Source organism: Daucus carota, chromosome 7, assembly GCF_001625215.2.
Source record: "Daucus carota subsp. sativus chromosome 7, DH1 v3.0, whole genome shotgun sequence".
Classification (NCBI taxonomy): Eukaryota; Viridiplantae; Streptophyta; class Magnoliopsida; order Apiales; family Apiaceae; genus Daucus; species Daucus carota.
In genome coordinates this window covers 5,863,756-5,886,471 of record NC_030387.2, presented here as the reverse complement: position 1 = coordinate 5,886,471, position 22,716 = coordinate 5,863,756, and the positions used below count along the sequence as shown (strand labels likewise).

The 22,716-nt window shown below is 35.1% G+C and overlaps 2 protein-coding genes and 3 long non-coding RNA genes across 6 annotated transcripts; 1 reads left to right on the top strand and 4 right to left on the bottom strand.

The window, feature by feature from the left end:
• Window positions 1–571: 571 nt before the first annotated feature.
• On the bottom strand, window positions 572–4,789 carry LOC135148028 (uncharacterized). Its single transcript, XR_010285841.1, has 4 exons — window positions 3,378–4,789; window positions 1,906–2,192; window positions 1,254–1,491; window positions 572–1,077 (listed from the first exon to the last, which is right to left on the bottom strand). It is a non-coding gene; the product is annotated as an uncharacterized LOC135148028 (long non-coding RNA).
• An 803-nt stretch (window positions 4,790–5,592) lies between these two features.
• LOC108204185 (uncharacterized) lies at window positions 5,593–6,571 on the bottom strand. Its single transcript, XM_017373502.1, has 3 exons — window positions 6,322–6,571; window positions 6,030–6,145; window positions 5,593–5,967 (listed from the first exon to the last, which is right to left on the bottom strand). Exons 1-3 carry the CDS (start codon window positions 6,569–6,571, stop codon window positions 5,593–5,595), a joined length of 741 nt encoding a protein of 246 aa, XP_017228991.1.
• A 3,776-nt stretch (window positions 6,572–10,347) lies between these two features.
• LOC108204186 (uncharacterized) lies at window positions 10,348–11,448 on the top strand. Its single transcript, XR_001803706.1, has 2 exons — window positions 10,348–10,557; window positions 10,876–11,448. It is a non-coding gene; the product is annotated as an uncharacterized LOC108204186 (long non-coding RNA).
• Window positions 11,449–11,635: 187 nt separating this feature from the next.
• On the bottom strand, window positions 11,636–13,720 carry LOC135147717 (uncharacterized). Of its 2 annotated transcripts, XR_010285502.1 has the most exons (4): window positions 13,601–13,720; window positions 12,603–12,998; window positions 12,417–12,519; window positions 11,636–12,313 (listed from the first exon to the last, which is right to left on the bottom strand). It is a non-coding gene; the product is annotated as an uncharacterized LOC135147717 (long non-coding RNA). The 2 variants fall into 2 exon arrangements; XR_010285501.1 differs by having other exon boundaries at window positions 11,636–12,519.
• A 4,598-nt stretch (window positions 13,721–18,318) lies between these two features.
• On the bottom strand, window positions 18,319–22,571 carry LOC108194278 (uncharacterized). The gene is made up of 4 exons (XM_064081625.1): window positions 20,732–22,571; window positions 20,512–20,624; window positions 19,571–19,636; window positions 18,319–18,822 (listed from the first exon to the last, which is right to left on the bottom strand). Exons 1-4 carry the CDS (start codon window positions 20,775–20,777, stop codon window positions 18,694–18,696), a joined length of 354 nt encoding a protein of 117 aa, XP_063937695.1. The 5' UTR covers window positions 20,778–22,571; the 3' UTR covers window positions 18,319–18,693.
• Between the last annotated feature and the right edge of the window lie 145 nt (window positions 22,572–22,716).

Below are 22,716 nucleotides of genomic sequence, written 5' to 3'. Positions count from 1 at the left end.
TATTTTTATGTGAAGTATTTAAATTTTTTTATGAAATGATATCGTAAAAGTATTTTAATTTTGATTGCAAGAGTTAAAAAATATTGTTGATGTTGAGAGCCACTAATACAAAAATATTTTATGCGTTAGTTGTATTAAAAACTGACGCTTAAACATATTATATGCGTCGGGTGACTACTTAACTGACACGTATTGTCATATATGCCAGCCCGGTAAAGCATTAGTTGTCTGTTTAGACAACGCTTAAAAAGCTTATACCGTCAGTCCTAATAGCCGACATGTTAGCTTGTGCTTTTGCAACGGTTGAACTTTAACTGACGCTATAGATCATGCATTAAGCATCGGTGAAATTTTGTTCGACGTTACAGATCTTATATTAGGCATCGGTGAAATTTTGCCCGACATTGCAACTTTGGACAAGTTGACAAGTTTCAGTCTGGTCGACTACAGGCAGATTATTCTTCTGATTATGTTGCCGAAAATCATACTTTTCACCGGAACAAAGTGGCAAGCGCACACGTGACTGCCACTTTATGCTGTTACATAAACCATCCTATATATTATCCTGCAACCATACAGTGGCGGATCTGACTATGAAGTTAAGGGGGGTCAATTTTTTTGTAAAAAAAATTAAAAGGGGTCACAAAAAAATTAAGGGGGGTCAATTTCAATTTTACAACCTAAAAATATGTATAATATTAACAAACAAAAAAATTAAGGGGGTCAGTTGCCCCCTCTTGCCCCTTCTAAGATCCGCCTCTGCAACCATAGTCTTGATACGACGGAAACATCATAACATCTTATTAAAGTCTTCTTGTCAGAAACTCAACCTATGGTAAAATACAAAAAGTTTGCAAGTAGTAGTAATCACTGCGCTATAAGTTTCTACAACTACAGTATGATACAGCTCCGTTTCCCACTTCCCATGTTCATCTGCAAAGCAGGTAAACTATAAGGTACGGCCTTGATCAGCTCCATCTGAGAAGGTGCAGTACCACCAACTGAATAATCGTACTTACAGGACGATCCAAACTTACAAGTTCCATAACGGCTGAAGTGTGAGCAGACACTCTGGCCCTTAATCATTTAAAGACAAAAAATAAAAGGTCTAGTTAATTTTGTTGTACCAGAGAAATAAAATCTGAATATGATGCAAAATGGTTACTGCTTAGTAATGCAAGCCCGTGACACTGTTTTAAAAGCTACAATAAGTTCATGTTCTCGATCTAGTAATAATTGAAAGAAAGACTTACAGGACGCAAACGCAGTCCTTGGTCACTAAGAGTGACAGCCGTCTCGGTTTATGGGGTGGTGGAACCTGCAGGAAGATCTGAACCTGCAATCCCCCGTTCTCATGTAGAAACTGCAATCGAGCGGTCCAGGTCATTCAGGATATTCATCTACTTTTACCTGGCCCTGTTAATGTGCATAGAAGCTGGATCCAGTTGCTGGAATGGTCATCAAAGGTGCTGGGGGAATAGGCAGAATCCCCTTAAGTGTTCAAAGAAAAATATAGAAGCACCAGAGTCAATACAATACAGTAGGCAGAAAAAGGGATCACAATTGTTTAATATATATATATAAAAAGTTTTAAATTGTCACTCCTGCTTATAAGTATCTCCAAATAATCCGTGCTTGAATTTGCAGCTAATGCCTCCCGCTACTATTTACAGCATACTTCAAAGATATTGCATAAAAGAAGTGATGTGAATACAAAATTTCCATAATCATAACATTTTTCACCACTCAGCTATGTGCAATTATATTAGTACCAACATGGACTCATAACATTTTAGACCAACATAAAGAATTAAAACAATCATCTTAACTCTTAAGTAACCTATGAAAATACCTGGACTCGCAATATTATATTTTCCAAAGATTGTCACATAAGTGAAGGAATACCTGATATCCATTCCATTCTGCATTTTCAAGAGTTGATGGGGTTGGCCGTTGGTGGATAAATAATTCGCCTGCATGGGGTTGGCGGATAGGTAACTAGCATGAACGGGGATGGCAGATAGATAACTGGCCTGAAAAAAGCAGTCTCATTTATTGCTCTTGTTGATGACCTACCTCTGCGAAGTAGTGTCACCTCCTCCCGCTGCTGTAGGATTCGGATGATGAAACTTACAGTTTTCCCCATACTTGCATGAACCAGTTCTCATTTAGAAAGAACATACTTTCTCCCCCTATTGCGCAATCAAAAAGCTTATTAGAAAATCTCTACTGAAGTGACAAGGGTAAAGCATATATGTCTATAACTATAATTATATCCGACAAAAGGATGAACTACAAACAGGCCAATATCTGTAGTTAATAATTAATAATATCTGTAGTAGTTGCAATTAACGAACAAAATTAATATGAATAATTAAAAAGCACCTTCATAACCTTATATCTGCATCCACTTTTTGATCAGATAGTAACAATATCCGTGTTGGTTGAATACGGACTGGATACTTATGAAAAATGGATTCAGTGAAAAAAAAGGAGAGAAGTTTTACTACTCTAATCGGCAAACAAATAAAGCTCAACTCTAAATTTGGGGTCGCTACAGCTTTTCCTTTGCAATGACTATACACTATACTAACAAACTCTAAATATCAAGCGAGACTGTTATATACTTGCATAGTTGCATTATAGTTCAGTATGGCCAGATGGAATCAAGCTGAGTAGTAGAACTACTAAGCTTCAATAAAAAGTTCATAAGTAGACCCAGAAAATAAGATATATATTTAATTGTAACCTTGCATTCTGTTTGTCTATAGGCTTATCATAAATTTCTCCCTTTTGCTTAAATGTATCCCTGGGAGCCTGCAAAAAGTTCACAGTTCGGTTAACAAAACATTTTTAAACTCTCTACCACCAAAATTCTTGAGTAATATATGTACTTTCTTTTATTAGAAAACAAAAATTGGTTCTTATCTTTTCTCCTTTTATATGTAAAATGGAGTCCTGCACTAGCTCATATATTTATTTTCTTGAAAAAAAAATATGTTTATGTACTACAACTACAAGGCACTGATAATAAAGTGATCACACAACAGGAAGATGCATAGCAGAAAAATATGAGTGAATGTAGTGCCTAATAGTCCCCAGTAGCAATCAGATTCCTCATATCTGATCCTCCTGCAGTTCCTTGCGGAATGTCAGGATAAACGTCGAAACTGTAAAGCGATGAGGTACTTAAACCCTGCTTATCCGTTTTCGAAAGGTCCATGGTACATAGACATGATACCAAAAACGAAAATACAAATTTTAATATATCGAAGAAATGAGAGCTCAAGTCCAGAATTATACATCTTTTATAATATCACTTGGTTGATCTAAAATGTAAGACAACATTGTGCACATTCCTTTATTCCTGAAATTACCTTTGCACATGAACAATGAGGTCCTTATATAATGTTAACTTGCGTCTTGCATTTGTTTGCTGATTCTTCGAGCTTCCTTGAGGGTCTAGCCTTCCTCTTGTAGCGACCCAAATTTGACACAAAACGAAACGTTTGGCCACAGCTAGTCTCAGCACAGGTATATGGACGGTTACCTGTATGAACTCTGATATGTTCTGTCCGAGCCCAAGCCCAAGCCCATTTAAACGTCTTTGTGCAGCCTTCCCAAGGGCATTGTAGGGGACGGGGACGGGGACGGTCCTCACGATGCACCTTCTGATTGTGTATCAGATATTTGTGCGAGGCAAACTTTTTTTCGCACCCCTTTACCGAGCAGATATTTTTGTCATGAAGCCCCAGCTCTTTTTTGGAGCCAAAGTTCATCATGCAGCCCTCCACAAGAATACTTTGCCTCTGCTTTTCTGGACCTTCTGCCAGCTGATGCCTGAATTCCAAAAGCCGATTTTGCTCTGATACTCGATGTCTTCAGTTCATCTTTTTCTACAACTTTATGTGTAACATGTTTCGGGTCCTTCTTTGGAGGCTTTAACTTTCTTGGCCTGAGTCTAGTGCTCGGTCCACCTTCAAACCTCTCTTCCATATTAGCATCAAACTTTTCAGCGCCCTGGTCATGGTTCTGTTCAGGCGGAGGAGTCTGCTTGACCTTCAGCTTATTTTTTGTAAGTCCTCTTGTACTGTATAATACATTTATCTTTGGGTGTCTTCACTGATTCTTCAACTACAGGAGACTTGCCCCTATAGGTAGTCTCACTATCAGCTATACTCTTCCTCTTCAATGTGGCATTGCTAAGCTCAGAGGCCAACTCAATAATGTGACTTTCTGATGATTTGTCGGGCATTACATAAGTTTCTTGTTGCTTAGACAAATTTTGAGATACTTTATGCTGTTCATGGTCTGTTGCCTCAGCTGATTCATTAACTCTAGGAGACTTGCCTCTTTTGGTTGGCTCAAGATAATTCATACTCTTCCTCATTAATGTTGGACTTAGGTTGGCACTTTAAGAAAGATTATTCATGGCCTAAGGTTAAGGTTCTCTTTAATCAGCTGAGACCATGAACAACTTAAAGTGCCAACCTAAGTCCAACATTAAAGAAGAAGCGCATGGATTATCCTGAGCCAACCAAAAGAGACAAGTCTCGTAAAGTTAAAGAATCAGCTGAGGCCACAGACCATGAACAACATAAAGTATCTCAAAATTCGTCTAAGCAACCAGAAACTTATGTAATGCCTAGCAAATCATCAAAAAGTCATATTACTGAGTTGTCCTCTAAGCGTAGCAATGCCACATTGAAGAGGAAGAGTATGGCTAATAGTGAGACTACCTTTAGGGGCAAGTCTCTTGTAGCTGAAGAATTTGTGAAGACACCTAAAGATAATTGTATTATACAGTACAAGAGGACTTACAAAAATAAGCTGAAGGTCAAGCAGACTCCTCCGCCTGAACAGAACCATGACCAGGGCGCTGAAAAGTTTGATGCTAATATGGAAGAGAGGTTTGAAGGTGGACCGAGCACTAGACTCAGGCCAAGAAAGTCAAAGCCTCCAAAGAAGGACCCGAAACATGTTACACATAAAGTTGTAAAAAAAGATGAACCGAAGACATCGAGTATCAAAGCATAATCGGCTTTTGGAATTCAGGCATCAGCGGGAAGAAGGTCCAAAAAAGCAGAGGCAAAGTATTCTTGTGGAGGGCTGCATGATGAACTTTGGCTCCAAAAAAGAGCTGGGGCTCCATGACAAAAATATCTGCTCAATAAAGGGGTGCGGAAAGAAGTTTGCCTCGCACAAATATCGGATCCACAATCAGAAGGTGCATCGTGAGGACTGTCCCCTACAATGCCCTTGGGAAGGCTGCACAAAGACGTTTAAACGGGCCAATATGGAAGAGAGGTTTGAAGGTGGACCGTGCACTAGACTCAGGCCAATCAATACCCTTTATAATAAGCAAAACTCCATTTCAGTGGAACATCAAAATTACCAAATACCAAAGTCGAACATCAGAAGTACCAAATACCAAAGTACTCCTATTTGCCCTCCTATTCTTTACTTCACAAATATAAATTTCTTCAACATCCTCAATTTCACCCCAATTTCTCCCTTCCTCATCATTACCCTCCTTTATTTCATAAAATCTCCTTCGTTTTCTTCCACCATACTACGTTTTTCCGTATTTCTCTATTTGATTTTCGCCTCATCTTTAACACCCTTCAAATCACGATCACTGCCTTCATTCTTAATCTCCCTCCCACCTTCATCTTCTTCCACATCACTACGCTTTTCAGTGTTTCTCTCTTTGATTTCCGTCTCATCTTTAATACCCTCCAAATCATGATCATCATCTTCATTCATAATCTCACTCCACTTACTCCCCTCTTTATCTTCATCCCCTTCCTTTGTTCCCTTCAAAGCACCTTCATTTCCTTCCACAACACTTAGATTTTTAGGGTTTGTCATCTCATCTTTAATACCCTCCAAATCACGATCACCACCTTCATTCCCAATGTCACTCCACTTAATCCCCTCCTGATCTCTATCCCATTCCTTTATTTCCTTCAAAGCACTTCATTTTCTTCCACAAGACTACGATTTTTAGGGTTTCTCTCTTCGATTGCCATTTCATCTTCAATACCCCTCAAATCACGATCATCGCCTTCATTCCCAATCTCACTCCAATTACTCCCCTCATCTTTATCCCCTTCCTTTATTTCCTTAAAAGCACCTTCATTTCCTTCCTCAACAGTACACTTTTAAAAGTTTCTCTCTTCAATTTCTGCCTCATTTCTAATACCCTTCAATTCACGATCACCTTCATTCTCAATCTCACTCCACTTACTCCCATCCTTATATTTACCCCTTCATTTGCCTACAATTACCTTCATTTCCCCCATTTCTTCATTTGCTTACTTTCATTTCCTTCCACACCGCCTAACTTTTCGCTTTTTCTCCCCTCGAATTTCCCTTCATCATTAATAAAACCTTTCCAATCACGATCACCGAATCGATTCTCATTCTCACACAACTTACTCCCAAACTCATCACCATCTCTAAATACCCCAAAACCACTTTGATCATTCTCAATTTCCTTTCTCAAAGTTCCCACCTTTATCGAAACCCCTCTCTGTTTCGATAGCAAGCACCAACTCAGAACCCTCATCTTCACCACTTAAACCCCGCTCTAGGCTTTCTGGCTTAATTTCATTTTTTACAGGGTGATTAAACTCATTTGAAAGCTCTTGATTTTCTTTAATTCTCTCCATTCTCACCAAATATTTCACATCAAAAAGACCCCACACAATTTTAGTTGAAAAAGCTCACACACTTCTGCTCTGCTCTCTCTAGAACAAAATACTTGTCTTTTGCTTTTATTGTGGGTATTTATTGTATTTGTGTGAATATAAGTAGAAGAGGAAAATCCTGACAATAAAAATTAAAATAAAAGATGCATGGATAATAAATGTACTTTCTCTTAAAAAGAATTTGTTCTTATCTTTTCTCCTTTTACTCACTATTTTCAAGATCCCCGATTTTTTTGAAGATCCCCGATTAATTTTGAAGAACTATTTTATCGATTACATTCGATTGACTTAAAATTCCCAATTTGTCGAAAAAATCTCCAATAAGTTCTCACTAATTTTGAATTGGCAGGTCAACCAATTAGTTCCGATTATCGATTTCAGCAACCATGCTTTTTACAATAAAAAATAAAAAATCTACACGTAAATATGTGACTATGGTGCAAGACACTGATAATAAATTGATCACACAACAGGGAAATGCATAGCAGAAAAAAATGAGTGAATGTAGTAGTGCCTATATCTGATCCTCCTGCAGTTCCTTGCGGAATGTCAGGGTGAATGTCTTAAAACCTGCTTAACCTGTACAGAAACAGTCCATGGTATATAGACATGATAACAAAATAAAGTAAAATACATATTTATGATATATCAAGATATGAGATCTAAACTCCAGAATTATACATAAATTTCGACCATCTAATGTAAGACAACATTGTGCACATTCCAATGTGGTTGCTAACTCTGTTTCTGAAATTAAAAAGGCTAAATCAACTGTAATATGAAAGACATTCCGAGGACATGTTAAACTAGAAACTACACCTACCTCTTGCACATGAGCAACGAGGTTCTTAGATAATGTTAACTTTCTTCATTTCTATGTTTCTTCTTGCCTCTCGGTGCTCATTCTTCGAGCTACCCTGAGTGTCTAGTCTTCCTCTTGTGGCGACTGAAATCTGACACAAAACGAAATGTTTTTCCACAGCCAGTCTCAGCACAGGTATATGGACGGACACCTGTATGAACTCTGATATGTTCCTTCCGAGCCCAAGCCCATTTAAACATCCGGGTGCAGCTTTCCCAAGTGCATTTTAGGGGATGGTCCTCATGATGCACTTTCTGACGGTGCATCAGACACTTGTGCGAGGCCAACTTCTTTTCACACCCCTTCACTGAGCAGATAATTTTTCTTAGGGAGCCCCAGCTCTTTTTTGGAGCCAAAATTTCATCAGGCAGCCCTCAATGTCACAAGAATGCTCTACCTGTGATTTTTTGGACCTTTTTCCGGCCGAAGCCTGGATCCCAGAAGCTGTTTTTGTTCTGCTACTGGATGTTTGCTTCATCAATGCACTTTTTGCTTCAGGTTTCTCCCTGACAAGTCTCGGGACCTTTGGAACCTGCTTTTTAGTTCTTGGCCTGAGTCTAGTGCTCAGCCCACCTTCCAACTTATCTTCAATATTAACATCTAGCTTCTCAGTGCCCTGGTCATGGTTTTGTTCAGGCAGAGGAGTCTCCTCCTGGATAGGCTTTACCTTGAGCTTATTTTTGAAAGTCCTCTTGTATTGTATAATACGTTTATCTTTGCTTCTTTTGGTCGGCTCAGGATCATCCATAGTCTTCTTCTTTAATGTTGGACTTAGGTGGGCACTGTAAGAAAGATTGGCCCCCAGCTTTGCAGCCCAGTCAACATTCCCATGAATGGACCCCTCACTATGTAAAGCTGATTTGATTCTCTCCTTGTCTTCTTCAGTGGCTGTCCTGAAGGAAATATCACTCAGAATTCGATCAGCTCCCAGTTCATCAGCCATTAGTTTTGTTTCAGCCAGAAACTTGGGATAATCTGCAAAATATGCATAGCTAAATGTTATAAAAGGACTGGTAGGGGAGATGGCATAACCGCATAAGTGTTTGTGCTATTAAGTAGGTTAATTTTAATAACTTGGTTGCAGTATGCACCAAATTGTAAAGGAGTATGCATTTCACAAGTAATTACTTTGAATCACATAATTAAGTACTAACAATTACAACTAATAATGTACCTGGATGACAAAGGAGTAACGTATGCATTCCCCCAAGAGCATCCAGTTTCTGCTTAAGTGATTTAAGTGAGTCAGAAGCATCCTCATAGGTCAAAGCTATAAGAGCAAGTGAAGATGTATCCTTTGGAGGTCTACTACAGGATTCTTCCATCCGCCCAGAATTCAATTAAGACAGATTAGATTGATTGCTAAAGTTTAAATCTCTAAACTAGTGTCTACCATTCATTACCTAAGCCGAAATCCAGCACAACATTGTTAGCATATCCTGGGGAACGAGACCACCAATTACAAGAAGCAACGTCAGAAACAACACCACTACCTCTGATATTGCTACAATCAGCTGACAAGAGATTATGCTTTCCCACTTCAGTAGGTTTTATGATGGCAGCACAAGCAAAACATAAAACCCCAAAGCTAAGCATGAAAAAATTCGTGCCTAAGCCAACCGCTCTGGGCATTCACCCCACCCCGCTCGACCCCGATCCGATTCGTGGAATTTTTTCGGGGTCGGAACAGGGATCGGGGAAGGTTTTATAAAAAATTCGGGGATCGGGACGGGGTCGGGGATGGGTCGGGGTTTCGTGTCTCCCCGACCCGATCCCCGACCCCGATTGTGTGTATATATAAAAATAATAATATGTTTATATTTATTATACTAATAAATAATTAAAAATAGATACCTTTCAGAATTTTTTTAAAATTAAAAAATAATCTTTATTTATTGGTCGATTATAATTGTATTATAACATAACATATTTTATAATTTTATAATTATCTTTTATATATATTATAAATCAATTTTAATATGATTTGATGTTGAAAATATGAGATATATCATTTTATTAGTATATTAAGAGTTAGTAATTTGTATTTTTATTAAAAGTATTTTATGAAATCATTATTTTTTTAAAAATGAAATTCTCCGAATCCCCGCGGGGATCCCCGTTCCCCGTTCGGGGCGGACATCGGGGAGGAAAAGAATCCCCGTTCGGGTTCGAGTCGGGTCGGGGATGGGTTTGGAATTCGGGGATCGGGGGCGGGTATAGCACTCCCCGACCCCGAAATACCCCCGCGCCCATCCCTACGCTCACATTGATCAGGTCCATTTTCTTGAGTGTAAATGTTCTTGTTCTGAGAAGTCGTAGTGCACGAAGAATTAATTTTTTTGCTAAATAAGAAGGTACATGTAAATAATAGATATTCATATACGAATATTATTTGATATGAATGTATTCAAAATATGGGTTTGAATTTAAGTTTTAAGACCAATTTTGGTTTCCATTGGTTTAATTTCTTATATATATAGTCTTAAATTATCAAGTATCTTTATATTTATTATATATAATCATTTAAAATATTATATATCAAGATTTTATATTTCAATTGAGACATATGCAAAATATATTATTATAATTAATATAGTAAACTATCAATTATCAATAACTATATTATACTAAAAAGCCCAGCCCAATTTTCTATATCCACAAACTCGCCCAAATTTTTTTATCATATCCATAAGTTGAGCCCAATTCACAAACCTACGCTATAAATAGATTCCCCAAATTTCATAGTTATATTCATACACCAAAACCCTTTTCTCAAACAAGTCGCCGCCACACGCCTCTATCGATCATCCATCTTAACCAGTTTTGTCGTTCAAAACTTTAAGCATCGATCTCATCTTCTAAATATCACTACTCTGATCTTTTCATGATTTATTAGTGTTTGCCCAATATGATAAATGTTTTAGTGAATTGTCGGTTCTTCTCGTCATTCTTAGCATCCTCCTTTTGTTGGTAGAATCATTGGTAAGTTTTCTTATTTTTTTTAATCAACTTCAGAAATACATACCATGTCTATTGGTTTGGATTATGTTTACCAATTTTAATTTATATGATTTTACTCTAGGAAAGCTCTAGTTCAATATTAGAATTCTTGTTTGTATTTAGATATTGATTTGTTATGAATATACATAAAGACTAATTGATTATCTTGTGTTCGCATAAAGTTTCATTTTATTTGCCATGATTGTCAAAATATAAAATATCAAAATTAGCCATTATCTTTATCTTTATCCATCTAATAATTTTTGTAGAATGTAACACCCGTATGTTTGTGTTGTTTAGTAAACAATGAAGAATATGCTCCAAAAAGATCAAGATCATAGGGCAGAGACTCGGATGTCTTTTAATCTTCAAGGCCTTTGGAGACAGCCTCGAGGGCCTCTTGTCCATTACTAACTGGAGAGTTCGAAGGATGCCCCGAGTGCAGAAAGAGCCGCATTAGCTATTTTTTGTAGCACTTCGCCATCCCCCACTACCAACACTTTCTTCCCAGCTAAAGGCTTATCGACTTCTTTAATCTCTGATTTTGGAAGTGTAAGAGAACTGGTTGAAGAAGGTGATGTGATTAGGCCACCCGATCCGATTAGGCTACCCTCGGATGTATAATTTGGTGGATAGGTCTCTGACATTTCTGTAGGCCTTTCTCCTCCATACTCAGGTAGAAGCTTTAGTACCTGATACAATCGTGATCCATCGAGGGGCTTGAAAAGAATGAATCAGTGCATGTACGAAGATAAGTACAAGATAGAAATTTTCCCGACTTCATTGTGGATTCTACTAGTGGCTTACGGTATTGCTTCAAAAAATGTAAACTATTTTGCGGTATCCAAATAAACAATGTTTGCTAATTTTATACACGACACGGTGATATTAGAAGGATTTCTTGTTTGCATTTTTTAATACATAAGACGTATATGATCATGATTTGTGTCATATTTGAATTTATCTTTTATTTACATTGTACGACAGAATAGCATTCCACATAAATAAAATAATATTTACATAATAATGAGTAAAATGAATATATCTATAAACATATAAATGCTGAAGGCAAAAACGAGTTTCTTACATTTGATGCCCATTTTAGACCCATAAATTACAATGTTTAACCACTCCCACTTACCTATTACTTAAATCACCTGATGGCCGATTTAACAGGATACTAACACCACCCATCTCTGTCTTCAATTCAAATATCTTTCACATTTGCTTTTCATTCTAAAAAGTGCTTTCCCACCAAAACACCTCCCCCCCCCCTTCTTGTGAATCCCTTTTGATATGGAACATCCTTCTAGAACAAACCGCTCAACTACATAACCTATATCAACAAATTATTTTTTTTTTCATATATAATTACAATCAGGAGACACAACAATCTTTCACCATCCATGTTGATCATATCCTAAAAATCAAATGTGAGATTTTCATCGTCATTAGCTTCATCTTCTGATTCGAAATCATCTTCATCAAGTTCTCGAACATTCCTTCTAGTTACTTCACCAATCTCCTCATTTGTGATGTTAGAATCCTGGGAAAGCTCTTCTTCATCATCACCCCCTTCAACTATCCATCCTTGAGCCATGCTAGCATCATTAGCTATTAATACATCACATTTTTCTTTCATTTTCTTTTTCTTGTCGAAAAGTTTTGAATTAAATTGCACATATACTAGATGGCTCATTCTTGCAGCATCTAATCTATTCCTCTTTTTGGTATGAATCTGTAAAAATAATATAAGAGAGAAATAAATTAATCCTTGTAAGTTATAATTATAAGATACTAATATAATAAATTAGTTCCATTAAATCATTTAACCAACTAACTCCCTCAAATGTACTCCAATTTCTTTCACATCCCGAAGAACTTGAAGTTGTATCATTTGCAAACTTGGAGTTTCATCAGCACCGTAATTTGACCACCATCCAACTAAAATAGGAGAATTGAAAGCATTAGTGAAAGATCAGATAAGATAGATATTCAGATTTAGAAACAAATAAATATTTACTTACCAAGATCAAAAGTATCATCATTGGTCATTCTAACCATTTTGGCTAATTTTTTCCAAACATTCCCTCCATTCCTTTATATATATTTCAGCAACTCAATAATAGAAACCAGGTGCTGGACATGAAAATTATCCGAAAAGAATGCTTCAATACATGTTAAAATAGCTGTCATACATGCCGGATCTTTCTGTGCCTCGTCATCTCGATAGTAGTAATAAGGATTTAACAAGTAGCCGGCTAAGTGTAAAGGACTATCAAGTCGGTCCTTGGCCCTCGAGTCTATAATTTGGCTAAGTGCATCTTTAATATTTTGTTGTCTTGTCTTCCTCAATGATGCATCCGGATCTATTGCGCGTGCGAACTGATCCATAGGTCCAAGTGGTCGCACGGGTTTAGAACCTGCATTGTCGATTTCAACAACATCATCACTATCTTTACTTATTGCAACTTCCTCAATTCATTCTTTCTTATCTTGTCTTCTTTTTTTTATCCCTCCAAAGCTTGTAAGCATTTAGTTTTATCCAACGGAGTAGACTTCAGACATGGCTTCACATTACCTCTAAGACCGGATATATGTTGCTTCAAATGATAAATTCCTCCACTAAATGATTTGTGACACAACTTGCATTTGATTTTATCATAATTATTTGGTATTGTTAATTCACCATAATCCCATCCAACATCATCAGATTTTCGTTTAACGGCCTCAACCTCTAATGAACCCACTGTTTCTGAATTCGAAGAGGCTAAAGAACCCGTCGTTTCCATTCCTCCAATAACGGCATATTCATATTCAAAGATTCCCAGTGGCATATTCAAGCATCTTAAATCTTGATTCTTAAATAGTAATACACTAGTATATATATAGTATATACTCTATACTGCTATACAAGTATACATACATATGATTAGAATATAAGAACAAATGCCATATAATCAAAGGTAAACATGAATCATTGAGCTTTGAACATTTCATTTGATAGTAGATGGAGATTACGAACCTGATGAAGAATCGATTTGCAAAAACCCTAGCTTTCAGTCGATGCTCCTTGCTCTTCTCAGTTCTATAATGTTTTTGCCTTTTGGGGAATTAGCTGCTCTATGTGTTTTTTACTTTTTTTTTTCAATGTTTTAGTGCGGCGCTTAATCGGTCAAAGCCCACTTAATCGGGTTTTGACCCGCTTAATCCAATAAAACGCATAATGACCCGATTTAGCACTAATCAGTACGTTTTTCCCCCGCTTCCGCTTTATAATGTGCGTTTCATAACACTCATGGTAAGTTGAATCGCTTGATTGATGCTCATTTTGAATTTTATTTTGTTTCTCAGTAATTGCTTATATATGCCTTAAATGCTTTAATCATGTTTCATGCTGATTTATGACTTTTATTATACCATTTTTGGGCGGTCATGATTGATGTCGTATATTTTTGGCCTAGTTAATTTACAGTAATTTGTTGCCTTTTTGTTGGCTTGTTTATTATATTGAATCTCTTTCTTAAATTTTAGATATTATTTTGAAGATGTTTTATATTTTAATTCTTATATTATATTCTTATTATTTATTTGGGTTGTTATATATCTAGCCAAAGGGTTTCCCTTTGGTTAGATATTTTTTTTCTGTTTTCTTTTTTATTTATCTTTTTTCTTATAAATTATTTTGGATTTATCTTATTTTGAGAATTTATACTGATTTTAATAATTAAATTTATTATTTTCTTGTTAATAATGGATTGCATTTGTTTCAGGTCTTACAAGTTGGGATGTTTTCTTTTCGGACATGAAGTTTTATTGTCTAAACTTTCGGAGATATTTTCATGTCTTTCGATTAGATAATAAGTTTTTTGAATGAATGAAACTCCTAGGTGTATCTGGTTAGGGGCAAGTGATTTTCTGTCAAAAAAAAATATATTATCAAGAGCTTACTACACTTTACATCTTATTCGTTTTCGCCAAAAACGCTTAAGTAGTCATACCTATATTTTGGCAATTGACCTTTTTAATTTTATATTCACTTCAATTTGCACCCGTGAGACCATTTTCCGTCAAACTTGATTCCGTTAACGTTAAATAAAAATTAGTTTTTCTAATATTATAATAAAAAGTGAGAAAATTAAATAAATTAATGATAATGCTTTTAAAATTACAATGTAAATAACAAATATTTAAAGATTCATAACCCTTGATAAAATAATATTTTATTTTTTTACTTGCTGCTCATCTAATAATAGAATAAAATTTTGTATTTATTCTTATTCTTTTATATATTTATAATTTTAATAAAGTATATTTGTTAATTTTTATTTATAAATTATAGAGTTAGCTTATTAGCATAATTAAATTTATTAGTTTTATGATATTATTGTAGTGTCAAAATTCACTTTAAATATATAAACTATTAAATTAGAATATAATCGATTTTAACAGAAAAACATTTTTGGGGTGCAACCTGAAGTCAATTGGAAGTTAGGAAGGTGAACTGCCAAGAATATAAGTATAAGTACTTAAGTGCTTTTGGCAAAGGGTACAAAATGCAGTAACCTCTGTTATCAGTAAGGAAAAGTTTGGGGGGAAATGTTCCAGAGTATATGCAAATTATTAGAGTATATTACATGAGAAATATGATTTGCAAAGAATGTTTGAGGGTATAATATGTGTATGACTACTCAAGAATATCAATTAAGAAATTATTTTGTTTTGAGTAAGAATAGAGAAGCAAAATTTGTCATGTAACAAAATTTCAAGCATATTGCATAAATATGTGTAGATGATTAGAGCATGGTGAAATTCAAATGAACATTTAAACATGCTTAAGTATGATATTTTCACCATAATGATAATTAGTTATAAATGTATTAAACAAATACGATAATTTACTTTTGTGTTTTTTAGTAAAATGACAATGTTCTTTCAGTCATTTTCAAAATGAATAGTTTATAAAAGTCATTATCAGCAAGTTTGAAAAAAATTATATGTTTGAAATTTAAAAAGAGTTTTATTTGATATGGATACATATAATACGGATACAAATAAAACTCTTTTTAAGTTACAAACTTACTAACTTATTATATTTATTTTATTTTTCATATGTGTTAATTCTTAGTTATATAAAGTATTAATGTTGAAATTGATCTGAAAAATATTATCAATTTCAAACTAACGTATAAATAAATTGTGCATTCAATAAATTTATAACTAGGATTCAATATCATGTATTTAACATTGGTTATCATTTTGTTGAATAAATATATATAGAGACATTTAAACTATTCTTCTGGAATTCGCAAAAATCCAACTAGGTATGGAAACTTAAAATTTTTGTTATATCATACATTTATCTTAATTCCATCACCGCTAAATTAGGTTATGTACTCTTTTAACACAATTTAACTGATATTCAACAAAATATGTTAATAATATTGAACCCAAGTTAAATATGTGTTGAATGCATAACTTATTTAAGAGTTTTCTAGTGAAAAGATGATGTTTTTCAATTATTATCAACATAAATATTTTATATAACTAATAATTAACACGTAGGAAAAATAAAAGAAGTTTGTATGACTTGTGAATATTAACATGTTTAAGCTTTTGGGAATGTTCGCTTTTAAACTCTGTTCACAAGAGTCTTTTATTACTAGTACTTTCTTATGCTACTTTATCTGAACTTAAAAAAAGAACCCCAATAACTCAAGGAATCTCCATAGGTAAGGCTTGGCCAGAGATATTAACTCTGTTAGCTTTTGGAAATGTATACTTTTGACAAACAATATATGTGGCTTAAGGATATAAGGCTTTGTATGGAGGAAAATACAATGTGTTAAGCCTTGTAGTTTAATAAGTTGTTATTCATAGATTGATACTAACTGCAGCTACAATTAACAATTATGTGCTACTTGTTGTATTACATACATTGATACAAACTGCATTTCATTGATACTAATTGCCGCTATATTAATTTCTGCAAATCAATCAACAACATAGCCATTAAAACACCTATCACTATTCAGTACGTCCATCCATACTTAGCATTTGTTGCCTTAAGAGCTTTGGTCTTCTTTTTCTTTGCTGCAAGCCTATCTTCAAGCATGGACACTTTTTCTTCAAGTAAAGCAATTTTTTCTTCTACATAAATCCTTCGGTTGTTTAGTTGGGTTAGAACATCACCTTGCCTTCTTTCAATCTCAGCATCGAATCATTCAAAGTAATCGCATCTACTATCTTGTATTCAATAAATTCTTTTCATTTTATAAAACCAAGCAAAAAATACATCACGAATTCACTGCTTGCAATTAATTAGCCAAGCTTACCTGAGATTGGCAACATGTATGAAACCTTCATCCGGGATTTTTCAAAAATCAAGAGGTGTACATCTTTGCCTTTTTTCGGCAATCACAAATATTAATCACAAATATAATTGCTATTTGAAACTTGAGACGATCTTTCGGAACTCACTAACATGAGACTTTCGAATATAAAATTGTTTAGAGACTATGTATGGAAACAATTATAGTAACAATGAAAACACACAAGATTTGGATGTTCAAAATCAAGAACCCTAAACCTCTCAAATCTGTATGTATATACTCTGTTTGTAAATATAACCGTTAGTTTGAAAGGACTCCACGTAAGCGCTAGCTAATATGTTTGAGTCATGTCATCAGGGTGGACCATTAGATTTATAGTTGATTGTGACGGACTATGCATTTTAAATAAATAAATGACAACAATGAGTCACTTTTACAATCAGTGACCAACTTGAGTCATCGGAGTGCAATGAATCACCTACTTGATATTTAACCTATAAAATAGTGACTATAACAACTGACAAATGTACAGAAATTTCCGTCAAGAAAAAAAGCACAGGAAACTTTGTTGACATACTTTACACTTACCGAAGCACAGGAAACTTTGTTGACATACTTTACACTTACCGTAAAGGACTTCTTATCATGTGAAGCTATAAACTGTACACATATATCATAACTTATAGCCAAGCAAAGGTTTAATTATACCAATCATATATTCTAAAAGTTACTAAGAGAGGAACCAACGAGATCAATACAATATCCATTTCCCATTACATTGATTCACATTACCTTAATTCACCTGTAGGAGAATAACACCGAAAATCTTTCAGAAATAGCCCCAAACATCATGGAAACTAAGATGAGATGCCCAAAATAACAGATTTGGAAGAAATGACCCCAAATATCACTTAGTAACACCGGATAATCCGGCATTTTGATTTCAGAAGAAAACGGTGGATCGTGTTGCGTTTTATGCTGAAAAACCTTAGAAAACACAACACAATCTAGCGTTTTAGGCGTAAGACGCTACATAGAATAGCGTTTAGGGGTACAAAACGCTAGATCGTGTAGCGTTAAAAAGAAAAAGAGGATAGACGCTAGACAATCTAGTGTTTTGAATTGGAAAATGTTAGGTCGGGGACATCTTCTACAAAATTGAGATTTGGGGTCATCTTCTAACAAATTGTGAAAGTCAGGACCATCACCCAAAATCTTTCAACATTCTTACAGAATATAACAGTTCAGGGAAATATTAACAGGATATAAGCGACCCCATTTCTAATTTACAAAAAAGTAGGATTGTGATGTGTTACCCTTTATTTAGGCAAAAAACTCATACTCGTGATTCTACATCTTTACGAGGATTATATCCTCTTCTAACAGAATACCTAAAAAATGGTCCCCTGGAAAAAATAATAAGCTGCTCGTTAAAGAAGCCTGAAACAAGGACCAGAGGGGATATCGGTATAAAAATCATTAAATCAGTAGTCACTAATCAAAGTTCATACTTATTCATAGCTTACGAGAATAATCAGTTCAAACTTTCAAACTTTCTAAGCACTCCAATAATCAGTTCTTTTTCATGTCATTGGTCAGCCAGTGATTCATTTTCCCATATAGGACATTCTTCAAACTTGGTACATACAGCCATCTGCCATTGCCACTGCCACTGCTCAGAAATTTTTGCCAAGTATTTCTCCCGATTCGCCTTTCTCGGAACATGTATGATTGATAAGACATGACTATAATCTAGTCAAAGATTTTATCCACACCTCATTGTTGGTCACATCAGTAAATTACATAAAAACTCTTGACTAAGGATAATCTTTAATAAACTGATATCAAGCTTGATAGGAAAGCACTCCAGATCGAAGATCCCAAGAAAGAAAAGCCAAAGAAAGGTAAGCTTAATCTGTAAGAATCGTAAACATATATTAACTTGCTTCACTTGGGTGTTTGGGCACGAAAAACTGTATTGGAAGATATAAAACTATTTATGCGCCCCCCTCCCCCCAGGTAAATGCCTTAAACCCCATTTCATTCTGAGTAATTATCAATTCTCTGTAAAGTAATAATTACCACATAGATTACAGCAGAAGTAAGGCAATTTGGCAGTTAAAATATCACTATATATTTTAGCTGTGGTCAGGCAATGACCCTACAATTGTATGCATAGATATCCTAATGTAAGATCCTAAAAAACACTAATCCTGATTTTTAACCACGGCCTAATATTCATCTCCCAAAAGCATGTCCAATGGTATAAGCTAGTAAACCATTAATTCTAAATTTTGGTAATGATATAAGTAACTAATTATTAGTTATACTAGCTAGTATAACAAATAATTAATCCTTTATATCCATGCTCCGTATCACTGTGCAACCATGCACAGGCCAGCAGACATGACACAACCACTAAAAGGAAACCTAAATGCCACATTTCATTTGGGACCCAGAGGACAAATAGAACACCACATTCAGGTCAAATAATGGCTAAATAAGGTACTTGCATGCTAAAGTGGCATACTTAACTGAAACACGTGAACAATCGAAAAATGCACTAGGACACAACCAAAGAGAAAAGGCAGCAGTATCTGCAATCAATGCTCAAGCAAGCAAGTACTCAAGGAAAATGTATATCTTAACAATCTGAGATGTACCTCCCAGCAGTGTTGTCCGACTCTCCCTTGCTTCTGGTTCAAAGTTACTTCCCTTGATAGTGTAAACTAAGATGAGAAGAAAAAGGGAACAAATATATTACCACTATTATACAATAACCGACCATATGCACCAGTTAATGAAAACAAAGGTTCGGTTGCTCTTCTTATAGCTATTATAGAATGGACATACACGAATAGACAGAAGAAATTGCAAAGGCATGCAAATGAAAGAACCTATACAATTTTCACTGATTTCAATTTTGGGTTTATCCTTCCTAATTTAATCAGCTGTAAATTATTTTTAGAAATGCTAACATATATATATGATACCTGTCACATTAAAAGTGAATGCTCCATATAAATTTATCACCACACAGCAACTAAATTTCCAATCCACCCAACTATGACAAAATTATGATTAGACATAAAGACCATCTGCAAGATCCATAAAAAAAAATATCAAAACTAAAGAATCTTACACTAATTTCTCTGACATATTTTTAGGTGAGAGAAGTGGCGGGACTCATATCACCAGACCTTCTTGATCGATATTCAAAAGGCCACGTTTCTCAAAGAAGTATACATATATAGAGTTTTATGTCTAAAGCGAATATCACTAATTCCTCCACCTCCACCTCTGCCACCAACTTCTCCTGACCTCAGCCACCGCCACCTCTACCTCCGTGCGCCATCTCAACCCCACCTCCACCGCCAACCCCACCTCCGCCCCCACCTCCGCCAACAACGACAGATCTGGAGGTTTTCGCCAATTTCTGAAGGCTTTCACCAATTTTTGCAACAGAAATCACTAATTTTTAAAGTGAATATCACTAAATTGTTCTGGTTTTTAGTTTTTTAAGGTTAGTTTGTATTTGATCACTAGCCTATATATATATTAAAGTAAGTACCCAATAAAGAAGATAGAAAATTAAATATCTAACCTGTAATAATAAATAATACACAGCAAACTGTGGATCCACATCTGCCCAATTTCTCTTCTTCCTCCGTGGAAGATCAGCATGAACAGCAAGAACATGTTGGTAAGCTGCCATCCCTGAAACACATATATAGAGATATAATTCGTTGAACCATCTAAAGATTATCTAAGATCCTTATGGGTAAAAGAGAAGAATATAATTAATTATCATAATTCACTCTAACCATCAGAATTATAAAGATTCCAAGACTTGAGCAACAATATCAGCATAGATATTTCCTTTAACTTCTTCAGATGCCAGTTATTTAACGGTTGCAGAGGTACAAACTGGCTCACTTCTAAGTTGAACAAGATGTTCTGTTTCTGAGGATTCTGGTGAGCTAGTTTTGGGGTCTTCACTATTGGAATCTGCTAATAAGAACTTGGACGTATTTTCCACGTCAACGGCACTTAAAGTTTCTCCTGCTCCTTTTTTGATATTTGAGCAGAAAACTATTACAGTGGTAAAGTTCTCCAAAGGCAGGATGTGAATATGGATCTTCAGGACGATAACGAAACTCTAAGTTGTTTAGTTGTAAACTACGTGCCTGAAGGGTAACCAGGGTGGTGAACTGCAAATAGCTTAGTACTAGGTGAAACTCCTAAGATGGATCCATCCTCTGTAACTCCCATAGCTGCTATTTTTCCACATTATCACAATGTCAGCATAGGGAAAAACAATTTTGAAATAAACAACACAATGACTATGATCAGAAGTGGCATCTAACTGTTGGTAATACATGTTTCCAGGTCTACGTTTCAATTCTACTCGTCCTGCGAACAGCATACACTCCTAGCACGAATATAATACTCATATATGAACACGTTTAGTGATGTCTAGATTTGCTAAAACATGTAGATCTAGATGTACACTGAGATTCTGCAAACACAAAAGTAACAGTTTGCTATAAAGAAAATAAAGACTAAACATTTAAATCAGTTTCAGAAGCCATTTATTAATAAACCAGAGCATAATTCTTATAATCAAAATAGGCATCTGTTAGTTGTTAAAACATGTTAGTTGAGATATACATTTAAATTCTATAAGTATCAGGAAAGGCACCCCATCCCTGCCTTCATCATTCCATTCCCAACCCCCAACACTTAAACAACACTTTACTATGAAGTACTCTTTCTGGAGCCTTGACTTTGATAGTTTACATTGATATTGTTTAACCTTTTTTTTTTTCCTGAATAAAAAAATTTAAGAGATATATTTTTATTCGGAAAAGAAAAAACAAAAAAAAAAACTATCTTCCACTATTGAGTCAAGGCTCATGACAAAAAAGGTGAACGCCTTATAAAATAGACCAAAGGGAGTAAAAAGTGGAGCCAGTAAGTAGTAACTCATACCTCAGTTCCTCAAAACATCAATTCGGCAAGGGCCTTTATGAAAAAAGACTTAATAACCAACCCCACAGCTACAAGTTACCAAAAAAATAAATTATATATTACCATAAATAGTCGAATCAGCATTTATTACTTGTAAAAACTAAAAAGTACAAGTATTCATGTTATTCATAAATCAAATGCAAAAGATTGTCCTCCCTAGTCACCGGTAAATAGTTCACACTGGTTAAAATGTTTGAATTGCCTGCCAAATTCAGATATCACAATACAAATTAATATATGCCAGTCAGAATAGAAAATTTGTGTAGCAAGTCCAATAAAAAGCATTGAGAAATTATATTGTAGACATGAGATATTATCAATAGATGAAACTATTTACCCAACAGCAAGCAATACATGGCATCAACAACAACAATAAACGCGTGATGTTTACTAAAAGCCATCCTCTTGCAATTGCATGTGAATTCTCTGCAAATACTCGTGGAGCCCCAGGCTTTTTCTACTTGAAGTGTATCAATACAAAAAACACTCATACATCATACTATGAATTTTTTAGGCATCCACAGATAGAAGTCATGGCTATATTTATCCAATCACATCAATACTTATGCACACATTCCAGCACAACAAGATATATGAATATAATCGGTAAAGAGTGATGTACCTTGTAGAGGCGATTGCTCGTGTAGGAGAGGATGTCAGAGACACATTGTAAAATTGTATTTTTATTTTGATTAAATTATTACATTGGGAAACTTGTTCTTGTTTGTCAACAGAGCATCCAGCGAAAATGACACCCACTCACTCAAGAATGAAAGTA

What these genes read in the sequence shown, in the direction of transcription:
- LOC108204185 (XM_017373502.1), bottom strand. Translation starts at nt 6,571, where the DNA reads ATGAGGGTTCTGAGTTGGTGCTTGCTATCGAAACAGAGAGGGGTTTCG. An exon ending in CGGTGTGGAAGGAAATGAAA is followed by an intron (nt 6,146 to 6,321) that starts GTAAGCAAATGA and finishes CTGTTGAGGAAG; the next exon opens with GAAATGAAGGTGCTTTTAAG. An exon ending in GGGGTATTGAAGATGAAATG is followed by an intron (nt 5,968 to 6,029) that starts GCAATCGAAGAG and finishes AGTGCTTTGAAG; the next exon opens with GAAATAAAGGAATGGGATAG.
- LOC108194278 (XM_064081625.1), bottom strand. Translation starts at nt 20,777, where the DNA reads ATGCTGATATTGTTGCTCAAGTCTTGGAATCTTTATAATTCTGATG. An exon ending in GAATCTTTATAATTCTGATG is followed by an intron (nt 20,625 to 20,731) that starts GTTAGAGTGAAT and finishes TATGTGTTTCAG; the next exon opens with GGATGGCAGCTTACCAACAT. An exon ending in TGTATTATTTATTATTACAG is followed by an intron (nt 19,637 to 20,511) that starts GTTAGATATTTA and finishes TTCTCATCTTAG; the next exon opens with TTTACACTATCAAGGGAAGT.